Source organism: Neltuma alba, unplaced genomic scaffold (assembly GCF_004799145.2).
Source record: "Neltuma alba isolate B1F8T4 unplaced genomic scaffold, ASM479914v2 tig00003290_pilon, whole genome shotgun sequence".
In the NCBI taxonomy this organism is placed as follows: Eukaryota; Viridiplantae; Streptophyta; class Magnoliopsida; order Fabales; family Fabaceae; genus Neltuma; species Neltuma alba.
In genome coordinates this window covers 37,326-63,737 of record NW_021633224.1, presented here as the reverse complement: position 1 = coordinate 63,737, position 26,412 = coordinate 37,326, and the positions used below count along the sequence as shown (strand labels likewise).

The following is a 26,412-nucleotide window of genomic DNA, read 5'->3' as shown; positions in this document are numbered from 1 at the left end:
CTACACTATAATAAATGATGGACAAAATAGTATATTCATATTAAAAATTTAATAAAGTGACTTATAAATAGGACCAGAGAAGTATTATACTTGGTTTAGAAAATAACAGAATTTCACATTTTCCTTTTAGAAAGAGAGGATTGGAAAATTTTGATTGATTGTAATTTTCCCAAAACGCTTAAGAAAAGCATGAAAAAAGGCGGTCACCCCAAAATGGAATTAGTATATCTTTGATCATTTTTATATTGTTTATCTACTCTCTTTTCATAGAAAAAAAATAGTTATATTGTGGTTAATCTTTATTTTATTTTAGGAAATTCAACATTTTCATTAAATTTACTTTAAAACAACATATTATTTATTTTATATACATACGAATTAAAAAAAGTATTAGATTATTGCATTGGGTTGATGGAGGCAGCTAGCGACTACGCTGGAAATGCAAGTGAACTATGTTGCGAGGGACAAAAATGAAAATATTAAAAAAAAAAAGTGCAAGTTTCTTCTTGGCCCTTTTATGTAAAATATATATATATATATATATATATATATATGTTGGGGGTTAAAGAAGTCATATTTTAGATTCTGAAAAGTAAAAGGACGAATTAGCATTCCCTTGATGAATTGATCTACTAAATGAAAATCAAACAGCCCAAGCAGGTTGACTTGGTGTTCCTCAAGTCAGAATACCGTATACTTTACCGCTACGACAGGAGGCTTTTCAATGTGGGAATAAGGTAAGACAGTGATGACATATTTGGAATTCAAAACAACAACTTCAACTTTATTTTATATCTATCTGCCAATTACAAAGAGAAAGATTGGCCAAAATTCTTATAATACGACCAAGAGAAGAAAGATTCAGACCCTTTTCTTCCTCTTTTCTTTTAAAAACAAGATATTGGACAAAATTTTCATCTGTCATCACGAACGTATATTTTCAGCTTGTCTAAATGTAAGGAAAATTAGTTTTATTATAAGCAAATAAATTCATAAAATTGTTCACAACATAATCATATGGTGAGTTTTAATCATTTCTACAACTGTGATCTTATTTGTTGTTCAATTCCGATCCCGATAGTTCAAACAATAAAAAAGTAAAAAAAAAAAAAAAGTTCTTTTTAGGATGCTACAAGTTAAAATTTGCGAGGTACCTATTACTAAACTTTCCCGGAACAAGTTCGTGCAATTTTCATGCATAATGTATTCTTTCATTTGTCTGATGCAACTTTTTATTTTCCCCCCAAAATGGGGTAAAACACAATGGAAGAAGAAATTGTTTATTAAACTCAAGCACAATGCCCAAAGAAGGGAGCTATTTAGAATCAACAATATCTTTCACTATTGCAAATACACAGGCTTTTCCTTGAGAGTGCTCTCATTAGTGGTCCAAAATCAATAAGTAAAACTGACCTTACCTGGCTTCTAACAAGGTGATAGATACTTTATTAATTGAAGGATTTGTATGACTATTAGGAGATTCTCTCTTAATTGGGATGTTTTCTAAAAGTAAACCAGGTTCTTTAGGTTCAGGCAAAACACCTTCACTACTCAACATTATGACAACAGATGTCATGTTTGGCCTATCATTAGCATGGTATTGCACACAAAGAAGACCAACATGGATGCATCGTAATGCTTCTGATTCAACGCAAGATTCCCCCAAATGTTTATCGGAGAATTCAAGTGGGATTCCCTCATTCCACAACCTCCATGCCTACAGCAATTCGAAACATTGAATCAGTAACCAATTTCAGCAATGATAAGAGAAAAGTAAGGCTCATTGGTACTAACATGTCCAATAAGATTAATGCTTTGGCTTGGCAAAAAAGGCTCCCTGTTTTTCATGCCACTCACTATTTCTAATAACAATACTCCAAAGCTGAACACATCAGATTTGATGGAGAATAGCCCACGAATTGCGTATTCAGGAGCCATGTAACCACTATTACACATCATAAAGAAATTAATATCATATTCAGTTAATGTGCATATATTCAAAATAAAGATATCATAAAACATACTTACTATGTACCAACTATTTGTCTTGTGTTATCTTCAATTTGATCTCCTTCAAATATTCTTGCCAAACCAAAATCTGATATTTTTGGATTTAATTCACTATCCAGTAATACATTGCTAGCTTTGAGGTCTCTATGGATGATTTTTAATCTAGAATCCTGATGAAGATACATAAGCCCCCGAGCAATTCCGTGGATAATGTGAAAGCGCTTGGACCAATCAAGAAGTTTTCTTTTAGAACCTACAAATTTTCAATTTAATGATACTTGTCATTGTCCGAGAAAGAAATAAAAGAAATGGACGCAAGTCTGCAAGTTGATAGTTCGTTAGCCGTACAAACCAAAAATAAATGAATCTAAGCTCTTGTTGGGCATGTATTCATATATGAGCATTTTCTCCTCTCCTTGAATGCAACAACCAAGAACCTTAACAAGATTACGGTGCTGAAGTTTGGCACACAATTTGACTTCATTCTTAAATTCTTGCAGCCCTTGGCAAGAACTTTGTGAAAGACGTTTCACCGCAATTTCTTGTCTGTCCACAAGCATACCCTGCCATTTTTACCTCATATAAATGATTCTGGATATGTAACATCATAAATCAGCAAGAATAATTGTAAACTTTCACTCTTAGTTAAAGTTGATTGCATGCTTACCTTGTATACAGGACCAAAACCACCTTGGCCAAGCTTGTTGTCTGATGAGAAGTTATTAGTAGCATTAGCTATTACTGCAAGGTCATAGATACGTTGCTCCGTATTTCCTTCATAACCTTCTTCATTGTTTATTGCTATCAAGGTTTTTAGCTCCATATTTCCGTTAGATCCTTCTTCATTGTTTGCTGTTAGCAAGGTTTCCTTGTTCAATTTTGGACATTAGATGTAATATATAAATAAAACACAACTATTAGTAGCATTAGCTATAATTTATATGTAGCTCCATATTTCCTTAGGAGCCTTTGTCGTTGTTACTTAGTACACTTTGGTAAACTAAGTGAGAAAAATAGTCAAAGAAAAAAAACAAAGAAAGGAAATCATTCCGTCCATTAGGAAACAAATTGGCATCAAGCTCAACCATGTTCAATTATACTCCAGTTATCACAAGATGGGAAAAGCGGGAGAAAAGTGAAGGCGGTTGCAATGGGAATGCTTACCTATAGAGTTTCTTCTAAGCTTGCAAACGCAAAACAAAGTGAAAAGCATCATAATAGCCAATACAATGGTCACCAGTGCTGTAATCACCATTGTTGTATTTCCATTAGCTCCATCCTGTTCAGCTTCACAACAAAATGAAGAGTTAATAGACAAAAAGTTGAGGTTGCCAAAGGATCCAAGAGATGATTGAAAAATGGTCACTAAAAGGCTGCACCTGTTTCTGGAGAAGCAAGGCGAATATATAAATCCTGGTCATCAAAGGGAATCTGCCTTATATCAATTAAATCACCGAACCACATAGCACAACCACTTCCTCCTCCCCTGACATCTAAATTAGCATAAGCAGTACAAGAACAATTTTCCCAGCATTTGGCTTTGCATTCCACAAGTGTCATACTTGCATTGACCCAAGAATATTTAGTATCTGGCAATTTGAGCCCACTAAATTTGACAAAATAATCCCTGTTTTTTTCCTTGCAACTCCATGATTCATTACGGGTGCATCCTTCAGACCAGTCCATTGCATTCCATCTCTTGGGTGATTTTGGAAAAAAGCCCGTCAAGCACTGACAAATTGGTGTTTCACCCTCAACGCAGTTTCCATTAGGGCCACAACGGCTATATCTATCGCAGTTATCAATCGGTATATAACTGAAAGTGATCCACCTTTGATCTTCTTCAATCCATATCATGTCCAGTACTGAGTATAATGTCTGGTTCAAGACAAATCTGGTAATCAGTGACTCATTTCTCACATTATAAACGAAATACACCTCATCTTTATTCCAGACAAACTCTCCTTCATGAAGTGGATTGTTCGTTGCATGAGAAATGCCACTGAACCGGACACCATTCCAGGGACCACTCCTTATATACTCTGTTGTGCCCTGCCTGACTACGTCTTCAGGATAATTGTGTAGTACAAGTTCATCTGTAAGGTCTCCAAAGGAAGGGTCATCCCAATTCTTCCATGCTGTAAAACGTCGATTGAGACCAGTTCTGAGGTCCCATCCAAGCTTCATTCCTGGCAAAATTGAATCAGAAGGATAGTCAAAGCTTTGCCACAAATAGTTGTGAGGCTTTTGATCTTTCCCATCTCTTAGAACCAAGTTTCCAGAGCCTAAAAGCTGCACAATTGGACTCCAAGCTTTTGTGGTGGAATTTCCTGACCAAACAACTGTCTCGTTTTGGCCAAGAAGCACAAGATGTCCCTCTGTGTTTATTCTCAACATGCCAAAGTTGTTTTTGATAGGTCTGCCTCGGTTGGCAACCCAAACAACAGTTTTACCTGGGATTTTGTGGTACCAGACTCCAACATAGCGGTCTGTGGAACTACCAGGGCTAAAGAAACCCAATTCAAAGATTTCATTTTCAGAAACCAAGGTCTGGCCGTCAGGAAGAGACTCGAACTGGGTGAGGGTATCAGTTGCAAAAGAAAATCTAGGGAAGAACAAAAGCAGATTGGGAAGAACAAGCAAATAAGGAAGGATAGCCATGGATTCAATGAATTTGTCTAGCCTAGATTAAATAAATATACCCATGATCCTGATGGGGCACATGTTGAAAGGGCAGCCCACCAGAAGGCAGAAGTATGCGGGTTGACTTGGTGCTCTTGCAGTGCGAAAAAACTGTTCTCTTTCCTGCACAATGCAAGAATAAGATAATGACTTTCTGACATCGTATTCAGAATTCCAAACCCAAAGTTCAAATTCAACGTAATGCTTTCTGCCAACAAACTAACAGATCCTTGCACGTGTACTGAGATCCATCAAATGCTTGTAGCAGGGTCAGGGAAAGGAAGGATCAGGCCTTTCATTCTAAATTTTTATTGTTTTTTAGCAATGGATTCAACATAATTGATTTCTTTTTTTCGATAATGAACGTAATTGATTTCTACAATCAAGTTGTTCTTTGCTCCTTTTTACGTCAATGAAATTATCGTTTTTTATATTAAAATATTATACTAAAATAAAAAAAAATGATATGGTTATTATTTCTTAAAGAAAAACTAAGTGACAATCTATTAATAGATATATAGTATACAAATTTTGACGGGATCAAATGATCATGAATTAGTGATCAATAAAACATTCTTATCGTTGAAGTTGCAAGGATTTCAAGGGTTTCAAAGTTTCAATGGCAAATGCAATAAGATTTTGCTACCTACATTCCTTTTTGGGACCATGTAACAGCAAAAGAAAGAGGGAGAATTATTACGAGAAAAAATGTAATTGTCAAAAAACAGTTTCGCAAGTAGACAAACATATACCAATGTATTATGATATAGAAAACAATGGTAATTCCGTATTATATTTATTTATTAGGATTTCATAATTCTCCTGAAAAATGATTCACATATGTTAGAGGAATTTTATTTTAATTTGCGGGGAAGTACTTTTCTTAAATGTTTTTGAGTTTACCAAACTCCTCCTGAATAAATTAAGGGAGAATTATAATGAGGTCCAAAGGAAGAAAAACAATTGAAAAACAAGTCCCAGAGGTTGTCATTCTCACTATAGGACTTGTCATTATAGGCTGTTGAGGTTGTTATTGCGACCTTTCGGTAATTATTTCTCTTCTATGGGATTTAATTGTAATTCTCCCATAAATTAATGGTCTTATTAAAAAAATAATAACTTGGCCTTATTGTTTAATTTGAATAGAGTCCACGCATGTTTTCTTGATGGTCAGCTTTCAAAATGAGTTATATATATCATATATACAAAATAATAATCGCTATCAAATATATAAACTTTAGTCATCATGTAATTAACGACATTAAATGTTTGTTTGGATTGGTTTAAATAAGTGCTTATAAGCACCTTTTATATAAATTGAGATAAATTTTCTCTCGCATACTTACCTCATACTCTGGAAATTACAATTAAAAAACTATTTAAAAATTATTCCAAAGGGGTCCTGAAAAACTGCAATTCAAATTCTCCGTTAATGAAAGGAATTGTTCACCTAATGTACACGAAGAGACAACTATTTGCCACCTTTCTTTCTTCTTTTTTTTCCCAGCGTGGTTGACAAAATAGTTTAGCAACAAGAAAATAATGCAGCGTAGGTGAAGGGAAAAAAATTGGAAGGGTTTTAATATTACTTCTCTTATCCTATTTATAAAACACTTCTAGTATATTTTAAACAGACCAAGAAAAACTTTAAACCGCATTAACTCCCCATTAAAATACAACAACTTTTTAACTTTACGTCTATTTAATATATTCATCTTTAAGAAAAACTATCTACACTATTATAAATGAAAGACAAAATAATATATTTATATTAAAAATTTAATAAAGTGATTTATAAATAGGACCAAAAAAGTATTATGCTTGGTTTAGAAAATAACAGAATTTCACATTTTCATTTTAGAAAGAGAGGATTGGAAAATTTTGATTGATTGCAATTTTCCCAAAACCCTTAATAAAAGCATGAAAAAAGGCCGTCACCTAGGAAATTCCACATTTTCATTAAATTTACTTAAAAATAACATATTATTTATTTTATATAAATACGTATTAAAAAAAGTATTAGATTATTGCATTTGAGTACGGTTGATGGGGATTTACATTGGGTGTTCATCAGTTTTGATGAGCACCCAATGCTCATCAGTTCCAGATATGGACGGTCCAGATTTATTTTATTTTTATTTATTTAAAATAATTATTTTAATAGGTATAAGATAACAAATAAAAATAATCTCTTAACTATCATTTTTTAAAAATATAATTTTTTTATTTGAAAATAATTATTTAATAATATTAAATCTAAACCGTCCAGATTACTTATCAGGTGATAAGCATCGGTGGTGAGCATCAAATGAGGACCCATGGAGGCAGCTAGACGACTGCGCTGGAAATGCAAGTGAACTATGTTGCGAGGGACAAAAATGAAAATACCAAAAAAAAAAAAGTGCAAGTTTCTTTTTGGCCCTTTTATGTAAAAAATATACTTCTCCGATCCTTATTATAAGACCCAATTTGACTTTTTATTTGGTCCTAATTATAAGACCCAATCCATTTTGTCTCTTATATTTATGCATTTTTTTCCAAGATAATCCTTCTAATAATGATAGTTTAGCCAATATACTTAATTAGCAAGGATATTTTAGGAATGACAACACTTATTTATTATAAATAACCAACTTAACTTACTTCCTTAATCTCCTCAAATAAGTCAATTGGGTCTTATAATTAGGACCGGAGGAGTATATATATATATTTGTTGGGGGTTAAATAAGTCGTATTTTAGATTCTGAAAAGTATAAGGACGAATTACCATTCCCTTGATGAATTGATCTACTAAATGAAAATCAAACAGCCCAAGCAGGTTGACTTGGTGTACCTCAAGTCAGAATACCGCATACTTTACGGCTACGACAGGAGACTTTTCAATGTAGGAATAAGGTAAGATAGTGATGACATATTTGGAATTCAAAACAAAAACTTCTACTTTATTTTATATTTATCTGCCAATTACAAAGAGAAAGATTGGCCAAAATTCTTATAATACGATCAAGAGAAGAAAGATTCAGACGCTTTTTTTCCCTCTTTTCTTTTAAAAACAAGATATTGGACAAAATTTTCATCTGTCATCATCAACGTATATTTTCAGCTTGTCTAAATGTAAGGAAATTTAGTATTATTATAAGCAAGTAAATTGATAAAATTGTTCACAACATAATCATATGACGAGTTTTAATCATTTCTACAACTGTGATCTTATTTGTTATTCAATTCCGATACATCCCGATAGTTCAAACAATAAAAAGGTCAGAAGAAAAAGTAAAGGGTTCATTTTAGGATGCTACAAGTTAAAATTTGCGAGGTACCTATTATTAAACTTTTCTGGAACAAGTTCGTGCAATTTTCATGCATAATGTATTCTTTCATTTGTCTGATGCAACTTTTTTTTTTTTTAAAAAAAGGGGTAAAACACAATCGAAGAAGAAATTGTTTATTTAAACTCAAGCACAAAAAGAAGGGAGCTATTTAGAATCAACAATATCTTTCACTATTGCAAATACAGTCTTTTCCTTAAGAGTACTCTCATTAGCGGTCCAAAATCAAAGTAAAATTGACCTTACCTGGCTTCTAACAAGGTGATAGATACTTTATTACTTGAAGGATTTGTATGACTATTAGGAGATTCTCTCTTAATTGGGATATTTTCTAAAAGTAAACCAGGTTCTTTAGGTTCAGGCAAAACACCTTCACTACTCAACATTATGACAACAGATGTCATGTTTGGCCTATCATTAGCATGGTATTGCACACAAAGAAGACCGACATGGATGCATCGTAATACTTCTGATTCAACGCAAGATTCCCCCAAATGCTTATCGGAGAATTCAAGTGGGATTCCCTCATTCCACAACCTCCATGCCTACAGCAATTCGAAACATTGAATCAGTAACCAATTTCAGCAATGATAAGAGAAAAGTAAGGCTCCTTGGTACTAACATGTCCAATAAGATTAACGCTTTGGCTTGGCAAAAAAGGCTCCCTGTTTTTCATGCCACTCACTATTTCTAATAATAATACTCCAAAGCTGAACACATCAGATTTGACGGAGAATAGCCCACGAATTGCGTATTCAGGAGCCATGTAACCACTATTATACATCATAAAGAAATTAATATCATATTCAGTTAATGTGCATATATTCAAAATAAAGATATCATAAAACATACTTACTATGTACCAACTATTTGTCTTGTGTTATCTTCAATTTGATCTCCTCCAAATATTCTTGCCAAACCAAAATCTGATATTTTTGGATTTAATTCACTATCCAGTAATACATTGCTAGCTTTGAGGTCTCTATGGATGATTTTTAATCTAGAATCCTGATGAAGATACATAAGCCCCCGAGCAATTCCGTGGATAATGTGAAAGCGCTTGGACCAATCAAGAAGTTTTCTTTTAGAACCTACAAATTTTCAATTTAATGATACTTGTCATTGTCCGAGAAAGAAATAAAAGAAATGGACCGCAAGTCTGCAAGTTGATAGTTCATTAGCCGTACAAACCAAAAATAAATGAATCTAAGCTCTTGTTGGGCATGTATTCATATATGAGCATTTTCTCCTCTCCTTGAATGCAACAACCAAGAACCTTAACAAGATTACGGTGCTGAAGTTTGGCACACAATTTGACTTCATTCTTAAATTCTTGCAGCCCTTGGCAAGAACTTTGTGAAAGCCGTTTCACCGCAATTTCTCGTCCGTCCACAAGTATACCCTGCCATTTTTACCTCATATAAACAATTCTGAATATTTAACATCATAAATCAGCAAGAATAATTGTAAACTTTCACTCTTAGTAAAAGTTGATTGCATGCTTACCTTGTATACAGGACCAAAACCACCTTGGCCAAGCTTGTTGTCTGATGAGAAGTTATTAGTAGCATTAGCTATTACCGCAAGGTCATAGATACGTTGCTCCGTATTTCCTTCATAACCTTCTTCATTGTTTATTGCTATCAAGGTTTTTAGCTCCATGTTTCCGTTAGATCCTTCTTCATTGTTCGCTGTTAGCAAGGTTTCTTTGTTCAATTTTGGACATTAAATGTAATATATAAATAAAACACAACTATTAGTAGCATTAGCTATAATTTATATGTAGCTCCATATTTCCTTAGGAGCCTTTGTCGTTGTTACTTAGTACACTTTGGTAAACTAAGTGAGAAAAATAGTCAAAGAAAAACACAAGGAAAGGAAATCATTCCGTCCATTAGGAAACAAATTGGCATCAAGCTCAACCATGTTCAATTATACTCCATTTATCACAAGAAGATGGGAAAAGTGGGAGAAAAGTGAAGGCGGTTGCAATGGGAATGCTTACCTATAGGTCCCGTTTGGTAGGAAACATTGAAAATGAAGGATTGGGATTGAAATTGTAATTGAAAAAAATCATTAAAATAATACTTAGCATGAGTAATTATTTGTTATAGGGGATTAGGTAAACCCATAAAGGTGGGATTGGGGAATACCACTTCCCCCCATGGTATTCTCCAATCCCACATACATGGCTTTGGCTAATCTCATATATCAAACAATCTTCTATACTAAACACTCTCTTGATAGATTTTTTCACTTGTAATCTCAATCCCAATCTCTCATTTTCAATGCTTCCTACCAAACGCAACCATAGAGTTTCTTCTACGCTTGTAAAAGCAGAACAAAGTGAAAAGCATCATAATAGCCAATACAGTGGTCACCGGTGCAGTAATCACCATTGTTTTATTTCCATTAGCTCCATCCTGTTCAGCTTCACAACAAAATGAAGAGTTAATAGACAAAAAGTTGAGGTTGCCAAAGGATCCAAGAGATGATTGAAAAATGGTCACTAAAAGGCTGCACCTGTTTCTGGAGAAGCAAGGCGAATATATAAATCCTGGTCATCAAAGGGAATCTGCCTTATATCAATTAAATCACTGAACCACATAGCACAACCACTTCCTCCTCCCCTGACATCTAAATTAGCATAAGCAGTACAAGAACAATTTTCCCAGCATTTGGCTTTGCATTCCACAAGTGTCATACTTGCATTGACCCAAGAATATTTAGTATCTGGCAATTTGAGCCCACTAAATTTGACAAAATAATCCCTGTTTTTTTCCTTGCAACTCCATGATTCATTACGGGTGCATCCTTCAGACCAGTCCATTGCATTCCATCTCTTGGGTGATTTTGGAAAAAAGCCCGTCAAGCACTGACAAATTGGTGTCTCACCCTCAACGCAGTTTCCATTAGGGCCACAACGGCTATATCTATCGCAGTTATCAATCGGTATATAACTGAAAGTGATCCACCTTTGATCTTCTTCAATCCATATCATGTCCAGTAGTGAGTATAATGTCTGGTTCAAGACAAATCTTGTAATCAGTGACTCATTTTTCACATTATAAACTGAATACACCTCATCTTTATTCCAGACAAACTCTCCTTCATGAAGTGGATTGGTCGTCGCATGAGAAATGCCACTGAACCGGACACCATTCCAGGGACCGCTCCTTATATACTCTGTTGTGCCCTGCCTGACTACTTCTTCAGGATAATTGTGTAGTACAAGTTCATTTGTAAGGCCTCCAAAGGAAGGGTCATCCCAATTCTTCCATGCTGTAAAACGTCGATTGAGGCCAGTTCTGAGGTCCCATCCAAGCTTCATTCCTGGCAAAATTGAATCAGAAGGATAGTCAAAGCTTTGCCACAAATAGTTGTGAGGCTTTTGATCTTTCCCATCTCTTAGAACCAAGTTTCCAGAGCCTAAAAGCTGCACAATTGGACTAAAAGCCTTTGTGGTGGAATTTCCTGACCAAACAACTGTCTCGTTTTGGCCAAGAAGCACAAGATGTCCCTCTGTGTTTATTCTCAACATGCCAAAGTTGTTTTTGATGGGTCTGCCTCGGTTGGCAACCCAAACAACAGTTCTACCTGGGATGTTGTGGTACCAGATTCCAACATAGCGGTCTGTGGAACTACCAGGGCTGAAGAAACCCATTTCGAAGATTTCATTTTCAGAAACCAAGGTCTGGCCATCAGGAAGAGACTCAAACTGGGTGAGGGTATCAATTGCAAAAGAAAATCTGGAGAAGAACAAAAGCAGATTTGGAAGAAGAAGCAAATAAGGAAGGATAGCCATTGATTTAATAAATTGGTCTACAACAAGAAAAATATATAGAACCGTGATCCGGACCTGGCACAAGTTGAAAGGGCAGCCCACCAGTAGGCAGAATTATGCAGGTTGACTTGGTGCTCTTGAAGTCAGAAAAAAATGTTCTCTTCCCTGCACGGAAGAGAACTTAATTTTCAACGCAAGAATAAGATAATGATTTTCTGACATCGCATTCAGAATTCCAAACCCAAAGTTTAAATTCAACGTAATGCTTTTCGTCAACAAACTACCAGATCCTTGCATGTGTACTGAGATCCGTCAAATCCTTGTAGTAGGGTCACGGAACGAAAGATTCAACATTATTGACTTCGGCCATCAAATTGGTTTCTGCTTGTCCTAATGTAAAGGAAATTGCCGTTTTTTTAAATCATTTCTACCACCATCTTGTTTGTTATTCCGTTGAAGCCCAAACAATTCAGATGGTAAAAGGTCGCAAGAAAAATAAAAGGTTTCGTTTCGTAAATGCTACAAGTTAAAATTCGCGAAATGCCTTCTTTTTTTTTGCCCCCTTTTTTTGTGTCAAGTCAATTCCAACAACTACTTTTCCGAAGGCTAATCAGGCTGCTTCCTATCTGCCTATAGATAGCACTTATTATTTAAAAAAAATTTTAAGAACATCTTGCCTCTGATCCACCTGATTAAGTTTTTGTCGGCCAAATATTTGAACCCAAGGTCGCAGGGAGTCTAATATCAATTAGAATTGTAATGAAGGGGATTTAAACTCTAAAACTTAGTCTGGAACCAGAATGAGACTCAAACATAAAATGGACACCGAAATGGTATAAACTGAAGCAAATTAAGAAAGACCTTTGTACCAGATTTCGCTGCTTCAGTTAGTGGAAATTAGTGGTTGGAGAAACCAAGTTCCAAGCTTCAATCTTCCGAACCCAATTAAGTTCCCTCCAAGGATGAAGTGGATGATACTGGGTAACGCCGTAATAGAATGAGCCATTAGTTGCAAAGGAAAATAGATGGTAAAATGAACGTTGTTCGGTAATAGCGAGCATAGCAGGGAGAATTGAAGAATAAAACCCATTTAACTCCATTATGCGTCAAAGGTGAGATTATAATCACTTGTTCCGCCGTTTTATGAATGAAACTTTAGGTTTAACTCGGCTTACAAGCGTTCCTTTTCATTTCATTCCTTTCATTTTTTTTCATGGGGTTAATATAATCTTTGTTCTTAATTTTCATTTCCTCAAGTTTTAAATCAAAAGTTTTATTTTCTTAATTGTTAAAATGATACGAGTTTTTATTGGATTATAAGAATCAATATTATAAAAAAAAAACTGGAAGAATCAAAATCTATGATTTAAAACTTAAAAAATTAAAACCAAAATAAAAACAAATTTGAGAGACCAAAGTCTGTATTAACCCTTTTTTATATTACTTCTTTACATGTAATTAATAGTAAATAATAAATAATTCATTTGTTTCTTTTTATTACATTTAACTTTAAAAACTTATCCATTTTTATTTTTGTATTGAAAAATAATATTCTATTGCTAAATTATTTGGTTTTAATATATAATAATATAAAAATATATCTTTATCAAATGATGTAGTTTTAAAAAATTAGGAAAAATGACAGAAAAATGATTTTAAAATTTTAAAATCCCCAAATAGTAACTTAGAAAAGAAAAATTTTAGCTTAAGTATAAATGACTAAATTGAAATTTACAAATTTGTTGAAATGACTATATTGCTCTCTATTTTTTCAAAAACAATACTAAGCACCCTCACTGGCTAGCCAGTTGCTGGAGCTCTAGTGCTTGCGGCAACTATGGAGTTTAGGTGGACTGCCGTCACTGGAGTTCTGGCAACTGGCTGATGACAGATTGCCCTAAGCTCTAGCAACTCGGGACTATTTTTTTTTTAAAAGATTTTTATAATTTTAGTAATGCGATTAACAAGTTTGGTATAACAATTAATAACAGATTTTTCAAAAAAATCCAAAAAGGGAAATTTTTACAATTTTAGAAATGCAGTTAACAACTTCTATAATGCTATTAACAAGTTTAATATAGCAATTAATAACAGGTTTTTTAAAAAATTCAAAAAATGGCATTTTTACAACTTTAATAACATGATTAATAAATCATATAACGATATTTACAACTCTCATAACACCATTAACCAAATTTTCTTATGAAAATTGATGTTTTTAATATTAGCTCCCTATAAAGATTGTACATCAAAAATTTTCTATTTATTCAACAGTCACTATGGTTATGAGAGTTATTGATATCACTATATGACCTAATGTTAGAGTTGTTAATGGCATTATGAAAGTTATTAATATTGTTATATAATTTGTTAACCTAGTTAATGAAATTTTAAATGTCACTTTTTAAATTTTTCAAAAAAGCTGTTATTATCTATTATATTGAACTTGGTAATAAGATTACAAAACTTGTTAATCGTGTCACTGAAATCGTAAAAATGTCACTTTTTGAATTTTCTAAAAATCCTGTTAATAACTACTATACCGGACTTGTTAAAAGCATTAAAGAATTTGTTAACCGTATTATTGAAGTTGTGAAAAAAAAAAAAACAAGTTGTCAACCGCCACAGCTTCAACGACTGGTCGTCGAGCGGCTGCCAGAGCTCCAATGATAGCGGCCCACCTAAACTCCTGCTGCATCCACCATCATTGTAGCTCCGATTGCTAGTGAGGATGCTTAGTATTTTTTTAAGGAAAAAAAATAAAGAGCAATATTATTATTTCAGTAAATTTGCCAATCCCAATTTAATCATCTATATCTAAACTAAGATTTTGCTTATTTAAGTATCCATTTGAGATTCCCTTTAAAGTATTTAATGATAATAATGTTGATGTAATTATTCTATTATAATATTTATTTTAATTTTAAACATGATATATTTTGACATAAGGGTAAAGATGTTTCAGTCATTGCAGTATTTATTCTTTTTTTTTCTCCATGTTTTTTTTCCCATTAAAGCAAGAGGGGTAATATTAGTTTTTTGTTTTGAAGTATTATTGGATACTAAAAGTAACGAAAATTCTAACTTCTAATTCATCATATTGTGATAAATTAATCTCTTTTTATTAGAGACAACTTCCATTGGTAAATCCTTGTTTTTTTCCCCTGCAACTAAAAGATTTACTGCTCCCACATCTTCAGCCCCAGTTCACTGCGTTCCACTTTTCGGGTGATTTAGGCAAAAATCCTATCAAGCGCCGCCATATTGTTGTCTAACCCGGAGCAGAGTTTCCATCTGGGCCGCAACGAATATGAATTCACCAAAACAAGTGCCACTCCTTGTATACTCTATTGGGTTTTGGCGATATATATACTAACCCAGGATCATTGCGGAGGGCAAGCTCTCCTGCGAAGGGTGAAGTCTGCGAAACAAGGGTTGCCCCAATTGCGGCATGATGTGAAGCGATGATTGAGACCAGTATTAATGGTGCTCATGATTTAAATATAGCACTATCTCCGGTAGTTAATATAAGAGTTACTATTCTAGTCCTATTTATAAGATAAAGAGAGAAGATATTTTTTGATCCTATTAATAGAGTATTGAGAGAACTTTTTGTATGGATATACAATTTTACCCTTAATTTATTATTATGTTGATTTTATTTACATGAGGTGTAATAAAGTATTTAATAAGGATAAAGTTAAAAAATTGTTGAATTTTAAATGAGAGATAATGAAGTTTAAGGTTTTCCCTGATCTATATGAAACATGTTGGAAGTGACTTATAAATAAGATCAAATGAGTAGATAACTAATTTTTGAAGGAGATTAGCTGAGTTAGTTATTTGTAATAAATGGATGTTTTCTTTCCTAAAATACTATTGTAATCATATGCATTGGAACCATCCTTAATAGAAACCCATTAAGTGTTTAATTATCATAGGAATTACTTAGGGGCAAAATGAATAAACATTAGAAACAAAATAGAATGGAATCTTATATTTAAGACTAAAAGAATCTCCAACTAACTTTTATACTAAGAATTAAAGGTTGTACTCTTCTGATTTTTAATATAAGACCCATTTAACTAATTTGATTAGATTAAGGAACATTGCCAAAAAACATCTAATTAGCGACGGATTAGTGAACGACTAGCGATGAAATCATATTACCAACAGAATTAGCGATGGAATTGGTTTGGTCGCTAATTTTTTCATCACTAATTGGATTACTGACAAAATTTCAATTCTGTCGATAATTACCGACGGAATTTTCAATTCTGTCGCTAATATATTTTTTTGAAAAAATTAAAATGCCATCTCACCTTTGCCGCCACATGTCACCACCTCAACTCCACATGTCGCTGCCACCTCTCCTTCTCTGCCACGTGTCACGATCTCATCTCCACGTGTCCCTGTCACCTCATCTCTGCTGCCACGGGTCGCTATCTCACATGCCACCTTGTATTGCCACATGTTTTCACCATATAATTTCTCCTCAAAATGACTTCTTCACAGCTCGAACCAAAGACCTCATTTGTGCACGCGCACGACTTCACCAGTTAAGCTGTAATGAACTTACTGACTTATTATGCTAAATTAAATATATATATAATATTCTCTTACACAAATAATTATATATACACATATATATTATTAGAAACTAAAAATAAGCTATATGATAATTTTTAATCATAACTATTTTTGTAACAAAATAATTTTTAGATATTTGTTTTACTATTTATTTTTTTAAAAAAATTATTTTAAATATAATATTAATTTCAAATGACACTAATTTTGAATTTTAAATAGTAAATAATTTTTTCATAAATATATTTTTTAAATTTAATTCTTTTATTTAATATTCATAAGATATATAATTTAATTATATATTTATATTATATTAGATTAAATATTATATTTTAGCCACAGAATTAGCCACAGAAAAGTATTTTGTCGCAAATTGTAATTATAAAAGTTTAGCCACGAAATTTTTCGACAGAAAAAATTTCATGACTAATTTTAATTATAAAAGTTTAGTCACGGAATTAGCCACGAAATTTTCTGACAGAAAAAATTCCGTAGCTAATTAGCGACAGATTCCGTCACTAATTCCGTGGCTAAGTTTAGCAACAGAATTTTCATGGGTAATCTGCAGAAATTAGCGACGGAAATTATTCTGTCACTAATTTCTTTGTAATTAGCTGTTTTTTTTTATAGTGGAAGTTAGATAAGTTAGTTAATTATAAGAAATGTGACACATTTTTCTTAAAACACCATAATCATCTTTCTTAAGACCTCTTCTTCTTCTTTTATTTGATTATGGTTGAGGGAGTATCTATAGGAGTCATTTAGAAAAAATTGATAAATATGAGAAATTGGTTTTATATTTAGAACCAAAACCAACTCGAAAATTAAGTCCTATGCCGGAGAAGTATAATTTAAGAGTATCAAAATCTGGATATGCCAATTCGTCTTGTGCAGACAAAGAGGCGATCCTACTATACACTGCTTTTTATCCTTTCACTGTGAAAGACCAACATGTCCAAGAGCTAACGGAGTTGACAATTAAGCGTTATAATAGACACCCTCTACAAAGGCTATTACCCGGATCACACGTGTCCCAAATATTGCCATAAATTTGTAAATATTGCATGTAAATAAAACAATATTTTTTATGTGAGTACTAACAGGGTGATAGAAATTTCATTTATTGACGCTGAATTGTGATTGTCATGTTTTATGTATGGAATTGTTTCTAAGAGGAAACTAGGTTCTTTAGGTTGTGGCAAATCCCCCTCACTACTTAACATTACAGCCACAGATGCCATGTTTGGTCTATCATCAGGAAGATTTTGCACGCAAAGATAAAAAAAATAATTGCTATCAAATATAAACTTTGGTCATCATGTCATTAGCTACGTTAAGAGATTGCAATTCAAATCCTCCGTTAGTGAAGGCGACTGTTCACCCAACGTACACGAGAAGACAACTACCATTTTCCGCCTTCGTCTTTTTTTCTTCTTCTAGTGTGGCTGACAAAATAATTTACTGACAAGAAAATAATGCAGAGTAGAGAAAGGAAATAAATGGGAGGAATTTTAATATTATCATATTTAGTTTAGAAAGTGAAATTTTTTTCACATTCTTCCTTTTCATAAGAGGAGGATCAGGAAAATCTTATTGATTGCAAATTTCTCCTTACCCATAAAAAAAGGCTGGAATGGTGCGATCTCGTTCTCACCCCAAAATGAAAATATTATATCCTTTATCATTTCATATGTTTATTCCCTCTCTTTTTATAGGAAAAAATAAAATAGTTATACTGTGATTAATCCTTATTTTATTTTAGAAAATTCGACATTTTCATTAAACTTATTTGAAAATCACATAGTATTATTTATTATATACATATGTTATGTATATTAAAAAGGTATTAGATTATTGCATTTGAGTAGAGGTCATCGACGCCGATAAAAGACAACCGAGTTAAGTCGCGAAGGACAAAAATGAAAATATAAAAAATATGATGGGTTAAATATATTTGTTGTACTATATTTTCTTAATAGGGTGAAACACAATTGAAAAAGAAATTGTTTTTATTTAAACTCAAGCATAATCCCCAAAATAAGAGAGCGATTTAGAATCACCATCGTCTTGTATTATTGCAAAAAGACAATCTTATCTTTTAAAACTATGCCCATTAGTGGCCCAAAATCAATAAGCAAAATTGACTTCACCAGCCTTCTAACAAAGTGATAGATACTTCATTATTTGAAAGAGCTATATGATTGCTGGGAAATTCTTCCCTAACTAGAATGTGTTCTACGAGAAAACCAGGTTCTTTGGGCTTAGACAATTATAACCATAGATGTCATGTTTGGCCCATGATCAGCATGGTATAGGAAGGAGGGGATGAGACTGGGTCGTGCCAAAATAGAATCAGCCATTAGTTGCAGAGGAAAAGGGAAAATGAACGTCGTTGTTAATAGCAAGCATACCAGGAAGAAACGAAGAATGAAACCCGTTTGTGATTCATCTCCCAATAATGGAACAAATTAAATTCACATTGTAAAAGTTAAACTTGAATGAAAATATTAAGCTTTATTTAGTACACGCAAATAAATTATTTTTTTAATACAGAAGCAAGCATCATGCTTGAAAATAAAACAAAAGATGCAATATCAAAGCACTGAACAGGACCAGAGTCATGAAGAAAACAACCTAAGTCGAGCTGAAATTGATCGATAAACAAAATGCCGGAGGCTCCCAAATAATGGACAACTTCGCATTGGCTTCATAAGCCACTCTAGTGAGGTAATCAGCGCACAGAAGAAAGATGGTCAAAGGAGAGGCTTACTGATCGTGAGGTTTATTATCTTCATCCTTCAACCTTTCCCGCTGCAAATTCTTTCTTGCTCGAGGCACTATGTCAGATGAAGAATCTCGAAACATTAGGACGTCACCTGCTAAAGAATGCAAACTACGAGAATTTGCGGCAGGATGCTGAACTTTTTTTTTTTTGGTACAAAAGAGGGCTAAGCCCAACAAGAAAATTAAAACTCAGGGGAATCAGATCCCATACAATCATCCAAAAGCAATTCTTGTAATCTCGCTGGGCAAGCATCCAACACTGAAGAGCGTGCTAGACCTTCCTTCGCTAACGCTGTGTTTGGCTCGATGGAGGGGAGGGAAGGGGAGAGGAGGAAAGGGGAGGGTAGCTACAAAGGGGAGGGGAGGGAGGAGGAAGGGAGGGGAGGAATTTTAATGATCTCCTGTTTGGATTGATTGGAAGGGAGGGGAGGGAGCAATTTTAATAATACCTTATTTTGTTCTAATAAAAAATTGACTATTTTAACCTCATAAAATTTAAATGAATTTTCTCACTTTTTATTTTGTTAAGATATAAATATATATATATATAATACAATTCACCAATTTTGATTTACAAGACATAATCACAAACTTATAGAATATCAAGATAAAAAGTCACGAGTGATAGATTTCAATCAGAAAAAAGACCTTGAAGGTGAAAGAAAATACAAACAACCTCTTGGAATTAGAAGAAGAGAAAAAAAAAAGTTCTAATTTTGGAGACAATTATCTTAATAACCTCTTGTTAGATGCCCAAAAAAACTCTCTTATGTAGAAATGTTTACGACTGATTAGAGGTTAACAAATCAAAAGAGTATATAAGGAATTAAAATATTATCTCTCATCTCCCCTCTAAAAAACCCCACTTTTAGAGGGGAGGCTAGAAAGGAAGAGGAGGGGAAAAGAATCCCTCCCCTCTTTAAAAAACATTTTAACCAAACGAGGGGAGGGGAGGGGCCCCTCCCCTCCTAAAAAATTACACCAGCCAAACACTCCCCTCCAAAAATCCGGTACCAAACATAGCGTAAAGCATCGGCTAACTTGTTTTGTGCTCGAGGTATGTTACGTATGTCCACTTCCCATGAATACTCCAAAAGCTTCAGGATTTGTAAAAAGCATCGGCAGGATGCTGAACTTTGCAACTAGGATAACGCGGAGGAAGACGAGTAGAACCCGATAATTGTAATGAAGACTGTAACAGGCCCATTCACACAAGGCTTCTCCGTTTTCGAATTCGAACTGGTTGGCGGAATAATAGTGGGCTCCAAAGAGTCCATTTTACCACTTTTTTCTTTTTTACTAAAATATAGTTATTCTTCTATAAGAAGCAATCATATTCAAGGTAATGTTGGATAATAAATTTGAACATCTCTCCTAATTGAAATTCGAACCTTGATGATTTGTCACATTATAAAAGACTAACTCCTTCTATGACCATTTTACCACTTACAATCCAATGGACTCATCACATTCTTTTACCACCAGCTACTTGGGCCTTCAAACGTGCCCCAATAATAGTGGGCTCCATATAAATCAATAAAATGAGATTTGGAAACCTAAGAAGAACTGTTCCAGCGCTTTATTTTTAGTTTGGGTTAAATCAAAACCCTGCTTCAAATTTTTGTTAAAAAAAACTAATTAATTAGATTTTTGTGAGCTTGAGTTAGTTTTGGTTTTGTTTTTACGTTTTTCTTCCTTCTTTTGTGTGTCAAAAAGTAATTAGGTTAAAAGTTTCTTTAATTAGTATTTTTACAATTGAACTGATCATTTAGCATGTCAAAATCCTATTCGAAATTTGTCATATACTTAGACTGGAGTTGATTGTAATCAAATGTTTGTTTTTAATGTTGATATTAAAATTTTATATTAAAATAAACAAACTAATTGAATATTTATTAAGGAAAAACTTATATCAATTTATTAATATCCATATACATAGTATAAAAGTTTTGACAGGCTCAAATGATCATGAATTAATCATCAATAAAATACGCTCTTATTGTTGAAGTTGTAAGGGTTTCAAACTTTCGAGTTTCAATGGCAAAGTCAATAAAGATTTTGGGACTATGTAGGAACCAAAAAAAAAAGAGGGAAATTATTACGAGAAAAGAATGTAATGATAAAAAAATTCATAAGCAAACAAATACATAATAATAAATTCTAGTATAGAAGACAATAGTAATTCCATATTCTATTTATTTATTAGGATTTTATAGTGTCTTTTAAATGAATTTAAATATGTGATATGAGTTTTATCTTCACTTGCCTAAAAGTACTTTTTTAATTGTTTTTGTGGTTTTCCAAACTCTCCCTGAGTAAATGGTCTTATTAAAATATATATTTTTATATTTTCACTTGTCTTATGGTTTAATTTGAATAGTCTTTGGTTCACGCATGGGTTGTTGACGGTCAGCTTTTAAAATGAATTATATATATATATATATTATACTATTCGTTACTTAATATAACATCTAATTAGTTAATTTGAATATATTAAGAATATTAATTAAATTAGTTAATATGATATATTTTTTTCCAAAAGACCCAAATATCTTTTTAATTTTTCTTCCTCTCTCTCATATTTAATTATTATTGACAGAATATTAATAGGGTTAATTTGAAAAAAATTGATAATTATATAGAATAAGTCTTATATTTAAAATCAATATTAACTCTCTAATTATATCTTATATTGAACACGGAAAGAGTATATAGAAAAAAAAAATAGTTGCTATCAAATACTAGTATAAACTTTGGTCATCGCGTCATTAACCGCATTAAGAGATTGCAATTCAAATCCTCCGTTAGTGAAGGCGACTGTTCACCCAACGTACAGGAGAAGACAACTAATCAACCACCATTTTCCACCTTCGTCTTTCTTTTTTCGTTTCTTTTTTTTTCCTTTTAGTGTGGTTGACAAAATAATTAAGCGACAAGAAAATAATGCAGAGTAGGGTAGGGACGAGAAATAAATGGGAGGGATTTTAATACTATCATATTTAGTTTAGACAATGAAAATTTTTTCACATTCTTCCTTTTCATGATCAGGAAAATCTTATTGATTGTAAATTTCTCCAGACCCATAAGAAAAGGACTTGAATGGTGCGATCTCGTCCTCACCCCAAAATGAAAATATTATATCCTTTATCATTTTATACGTTTACTCCCTTTCTTTTCATAGGAAAAAATAAAATTGTTATATTGTGATTAGTCCTTATTTTATTTTTAGAAAATTCAGCATTTTCATTAAACTTACTTGAAAATCACATAGTATTATTTATTATATATATATTAAAAAGGTACTCCCACGGTCCTTAATATAAGACTTAATTGTTGAGTTGATTTTGGTTCTAAATATAAGACTAATTTTTTATATTTATTAATTTTTTCTAAATTATCTTTATGGATACTCTCTTAATCATAGTCAAGTAGAAGAGGAAGAGAGGATATTAAAAAAGATGATTGTTATGCTTTAGAAAAAACATGTCATATTCCTTATAATTAAGTGATGTACCTAACTTTTTTAATTTAATCAAATAGTTAAATAAGTGTTATATTAAGGACGGGAGGAGCGTTAGATTATTGCATTTGAGCAGAGGTCATTGACGCAGCTAGAGGACAACTGAGAATACAAGTGAACTATGTCACGAGGGATGAAAATGAAAATATTAAAAATATGTTGGGTTAAAAATGTCTGTTGGAATATATATTTTTTAATGCGGTGAAACACAATTGAAAAAGAAATGGTTTTTATTTAAACTCAAGCATAATCCCCAAAATAAGAGAGCAGTTTAGAATCAACATCGTCTTGCATTATTGCAAATAGACAATCTTATCTTTTGAAACTATGCCCATTAGTGGTCCAAAATCAATAAGCAAAATTGACCTCACCTGGCTTCTAACAAAGTGATAGACACTTCATTATTTGAAAGAGCTGTATGATTGTGAGGAGATTCTTCTCTAACTGGAATGTGTTCTAAGAGAAAACCAGGTTCTTTGGGCTCAGGCAAGACACCCTCACTACTCAACATTATAACCACAGATGTCATGTCTGGCCTATCATCAGCATGGTATTGCAAACAAAGAAGACCGATGTGGATGCATCGCAGTACTTCTAATTTAACGCAAGACTTCCCCAAACATTCATCGGCAAAGTTTAGTGGGATTCCCTGCTTCCACAACCTCCATGCCTACAGCAATTCGAAACATTGAATTAGTTACCAATTTCAGTAAAGAAAATAGAAAAGTTAGGCTCATTGGTACTAACATGTCCGATAAGATTAATACTTTGACTAGGCAAAATGGGTCCCCTGTTTTTCATGCCGCTCACTATTTCTAACAATAATACTCCAAAACTGAACACATCAGATTTGACGGAGAATTGCCCACGAATGGCGTACTCAGGAGCCATATAACCACTATTATGCATCATAAAGAAATTAGTATCATATTCAATTAATGTGCATATATTCAAAATAAAAATATCATAAAACACACTTACTATGTACCAACTATTTGTCTTGTGTTATCTTCAATTTGATCTCCACCAAATATTCTTGCCAAACCAAAATCTGATATTTTTGGATTTAATTCACTATCCAATAATATATTGCTTGCTTTGAGGTCTCTATGGATGATTTTTAATCTAGAATCTTGATGAAGATACATAAGTCCTCGAGCAATTCCGTGGATAATATGAAAACGCTTAGACCAATCAAGATGTTTACTTTCAGAACCTACAAATTTTTAATGTAATGAGTATCATTACCCGGGGAAAAATTAAAAAAAAAAAGGATATAAGTCAGCTAATTGATAGTTCTTTAGCCATACGAACCAAAAATAAATGAATCTAAGCTCTTGTTGGGCATATATTCATATATGAGCATTTTCTCCTCTCTTTGAATGCAACAACCAAGAACCTTAACAAGATTACGGTGCTGAAGTTTGGCACACAATTTGACTTCATTCTTAAATTCACACAGCCCTTGGCAAGAACTTTGTGAAAGCCGTTTGACCGCAATCTCTTGTCCGTCTACAAGTATACCCTGCCATTTTTACCTCATATAAACGATTCTGAATATGTAACATCATAAATCAGCAAGAATAATTGTAAACTTTCACTCTTAGTAGAAGTTGGTTGCATACTTACCTTGTATACAGGACCAAAACCACCTTGGCCAAGCTTGTTGTCTGATGAGAAGTTATTAGTAGCATTAGCTATTACTGCAAGGTCATAGATACGTTGCTCCGTATTTCCTTCATAACCTTCTTCATTGTTTATTGCTATCAAGGTTTTTAACTCCATATTTCCGTCAGATCCTTCTTCATTGTTTGCTGTTAGCAAGGTTTTCTTTGTTCAATTTTTCACATTAAATGTAACATATAAATTAAAAAAACAACTATTACTAGCATTAGCTATAATTTATATGCAGCTCCATATTTCCTTAGGAGCCTTTGTCGGTGTTTACTGTTAATTAGGAGCCTTTGTCGTTGTTACTTGGTACACTTCGCTAAACTAGGTGAGAAAAATAGTCAAAGAAAAAAACAAGGAAGGGAAATCGTTCCGTTCGTTGGGAAACAAATCGGCACAAGCTCAACCATGTTCAATTATACTCCAAATATCACAAGAAGATGGGAAAAGTGGGAGAAAAGTGAAGGCGGTTGCAATGGGAATGCTTACCTATAGAGTTTCTTCTGCGCTTGTAAATGCAGAACAAAGTGAAAAGCATCATAATAGCCAATACAGTAGTTATCGGTACAGTAATCACCATTGTCTTATTTCCATTAGCTTCATCCTGTTCAGCTTCACAGCAAAATGAAGTAAGAGTTAACAGACAAAAAGTTGAGGTCGCTAAAGGAACCAAGAGATGATTGAAAACTGATCACTAAAAGGCCTCACCTGTTTCTGGAGAAGCAAGGCGAATATATAAATCCTGGTCATCAAAGGAATTCTGCCTTATATCAATCACATCACCGAACCACATCTGCCTTATATCAATTAAATCACCGAACCACATGGCACAACCACTTCCTCCTCCCCTGACATCTAAATTAGCATAAGCATTACAAGAACAATTTTCCCAGCATTTGGCTTTGCATTCCACAAGTGTCATACTTGCATTGACCCAAGAATATTTAGTATCTGGCAATTTGAGCCCACTAAATTTGACAAAATAATCCCTGTTTTTGTCCTTGCAACTCCATGATTTATTGCGGACACATCCTTCAGACCAGTCCATTGCATTCCATTTCTTGGGTGATTTTGCAAAAAAGCCCGTCAAGCACTGACAAATTGGTGCCTCGCCCTCAACGCAGTTTCCATTCGGGCCACAACGGCTATATCTATCGCAGTTATCAATTGGTATATAACTGAAAATAGTCCACCTTTGATCTTCTTCAATCCATATCATGTCCAGTACTAAGTATAATGTTTGGTTCAAGACAACTCTTGTAATCAGTGACTCATTTTTCACATTAAGAACTGAATACACCTCATCTTTATTCCAGACAAACTTTCCTTCATAACTTGGATTGTTCGTCACATGAGACATGCCACTGAACCGAACACCATTCCAGGGACCGCTTCTCATATACTCTGTTGTGCCCTGACAGACGACCTCTTCAGGATAATTGTGTAATAAAAGTTCAACTGTGAGGCCTCCAAAGGAAGGGTCATCCCAATTCTTCCATGCTGTAAAACGTCGATTGAGACCAGTTCTAAGGTCCCACCCAAGCTTCATTCCTGGCAAAATTGAATCAGAAGGATAGTCAAAGCTTTGCCACAAGTACTTGTGAGGCTTTTGATCTTTCCCGTCTCTTAGAACCAAGTTTCCAGAGCCTAAAAGCTGCACAATTGGACTCGAGGCCCTTGTGGTGCAATTTCCTGACCAAACAACTGTCTCATTTTGGCCAAGAAGCACAAGATGTCCGTGTGTGTTTATTCTCAACATGCCAAAGTTGTTTTTGATGGGTCTGCCTCGGTTGGCAACCCAAACAACAGTTCTACCTGGGATTTTGTGGTACCAGATTCCAACATAGCGGTCTGTGGAACTACCAGGGCTAAAGAAGCCCAATTCAAAGATTTCATTTTCAGAAACCAAGGTCTGGCCGTCAGGAAGAGACTCGGACTGGGTGAGGGTATCAGCTGCAAAAGAAAATCTGGAGAAGAACAAAAGCAGATTGGGAAGAACAAGCCAATAAGGAAGGATAGCCATGGATTCAATGAATTTCTCTAGC

The 26,412-nt window shown here is 33.6% G+C and overlaps 2 protein-coding genes across 2 annotated transcripts; both read right to left on the bottom strand.

Annotated features, from left to right (window-relative positions):
* Positions 1-1,360: 1,360 nt before the first annotated feature.
* On the bottom strand, positions 1,361-12,821 carry LOC114741152 (G-type lectin S-receptor-like serine/threonine-protein kinase At4g27290). The gene is made up of 8 exons (XM_028929404.1): positions 12,675-12,821; positions 3,390-4,815; positions 3,175-3,297; positions 2,678-2,862; positions 2,363-2,573; positions 2,029-2,263; positions 1,795-1,945; positions 1,361-1,717 (listed from the first exon to the last, which is right to left on the bottom strand). Exons 2-8 carry the CDS (start codon positions 4,669-4,671, stop codon positions 1,415-1,417), a joined length of 2,490 nt encoding a protein of 829 aa, XP_028785237.1. The 5' UTR covers positions 4,672-4,815; positions 12,675-12,821; the 3' UTR covers positions 1,361-1,414.
* On the bottom strand, positions 8,170-26,412 carry LOC114741151 (uncharacterized). The gene is made up of 14 exons (XM_028929403.1): positions 25,076-26,412; positions 24,857-24,979; positions 24,326-24,510; positions 24,011-24,221; positions 23,678-23,912; positions 23,444-23,594; positions 23,068-23,366; positions 10,545-11,770; positions 10,321-10,452; positions 9,528-9,727; positions 9,213-9,423; positions 8,878-9,112; positions 8,644-8,794; positions 8,170-8,566 (listed from the first exon to the last, which is right to left on the bottom strand). The coding sequence occupies exons 1-14, from the start codon at positions 26,388-26,390 to the stop codon at positions 8,264-8,266; spliced, it is 4,977 nt and encodes a 1,658-aa protein (XP_028785236.1). The 5' UTR covers positions 26,391-26,412; the 3' UTR covers positions 8,170-8,263.

Bases quoted from the DNA above. Each gene is read 5' to 3' on its own strand.
- LOC114741152 (XM_028929404.1), bottom strand. From the start codon at position 4,671: ATGGCTATCCTTCCTTATTTGCTTGTTCTTCCCAATCTGCTTTTGTTC. The intron at 2,574-2,677 runs GTAAGCATGCAA...TAAAAATGGCAG, and splicing joins GTTTTGGTCCTGTATACAAG to GGTATGCTTGTGGACAGACA. The intron at 1,946-2,028 runs GTAAGTATGTTT...GATGTGTAATAG, and splicing joins AGACAAATAGTTGGTACATA to TGGTTACATGGCTCCTGAAT.
- LOC114741151 (XM_028929403.1), bottom strand. From the start codon at position 26,390: ATGGCTATCCTTCCTTATTGGCTTGTTCTTCCCAATCTGCTTTTGTTC. The intron at 24,222-24,325 runs GTAAGTATGCAA...TAAAAATGGCAG, and splicing joins GTTTTGGTCCTGTATACAAG to GGTATACTTGTAGACGGACA. The intron at 9,113-9,212 runs GTTTGTACGGCT...GAAAATTTGTAG, and splicing joins CTTAGATTCATTTATTTTTG to GTTCTAAAAGAAAACTTCTT.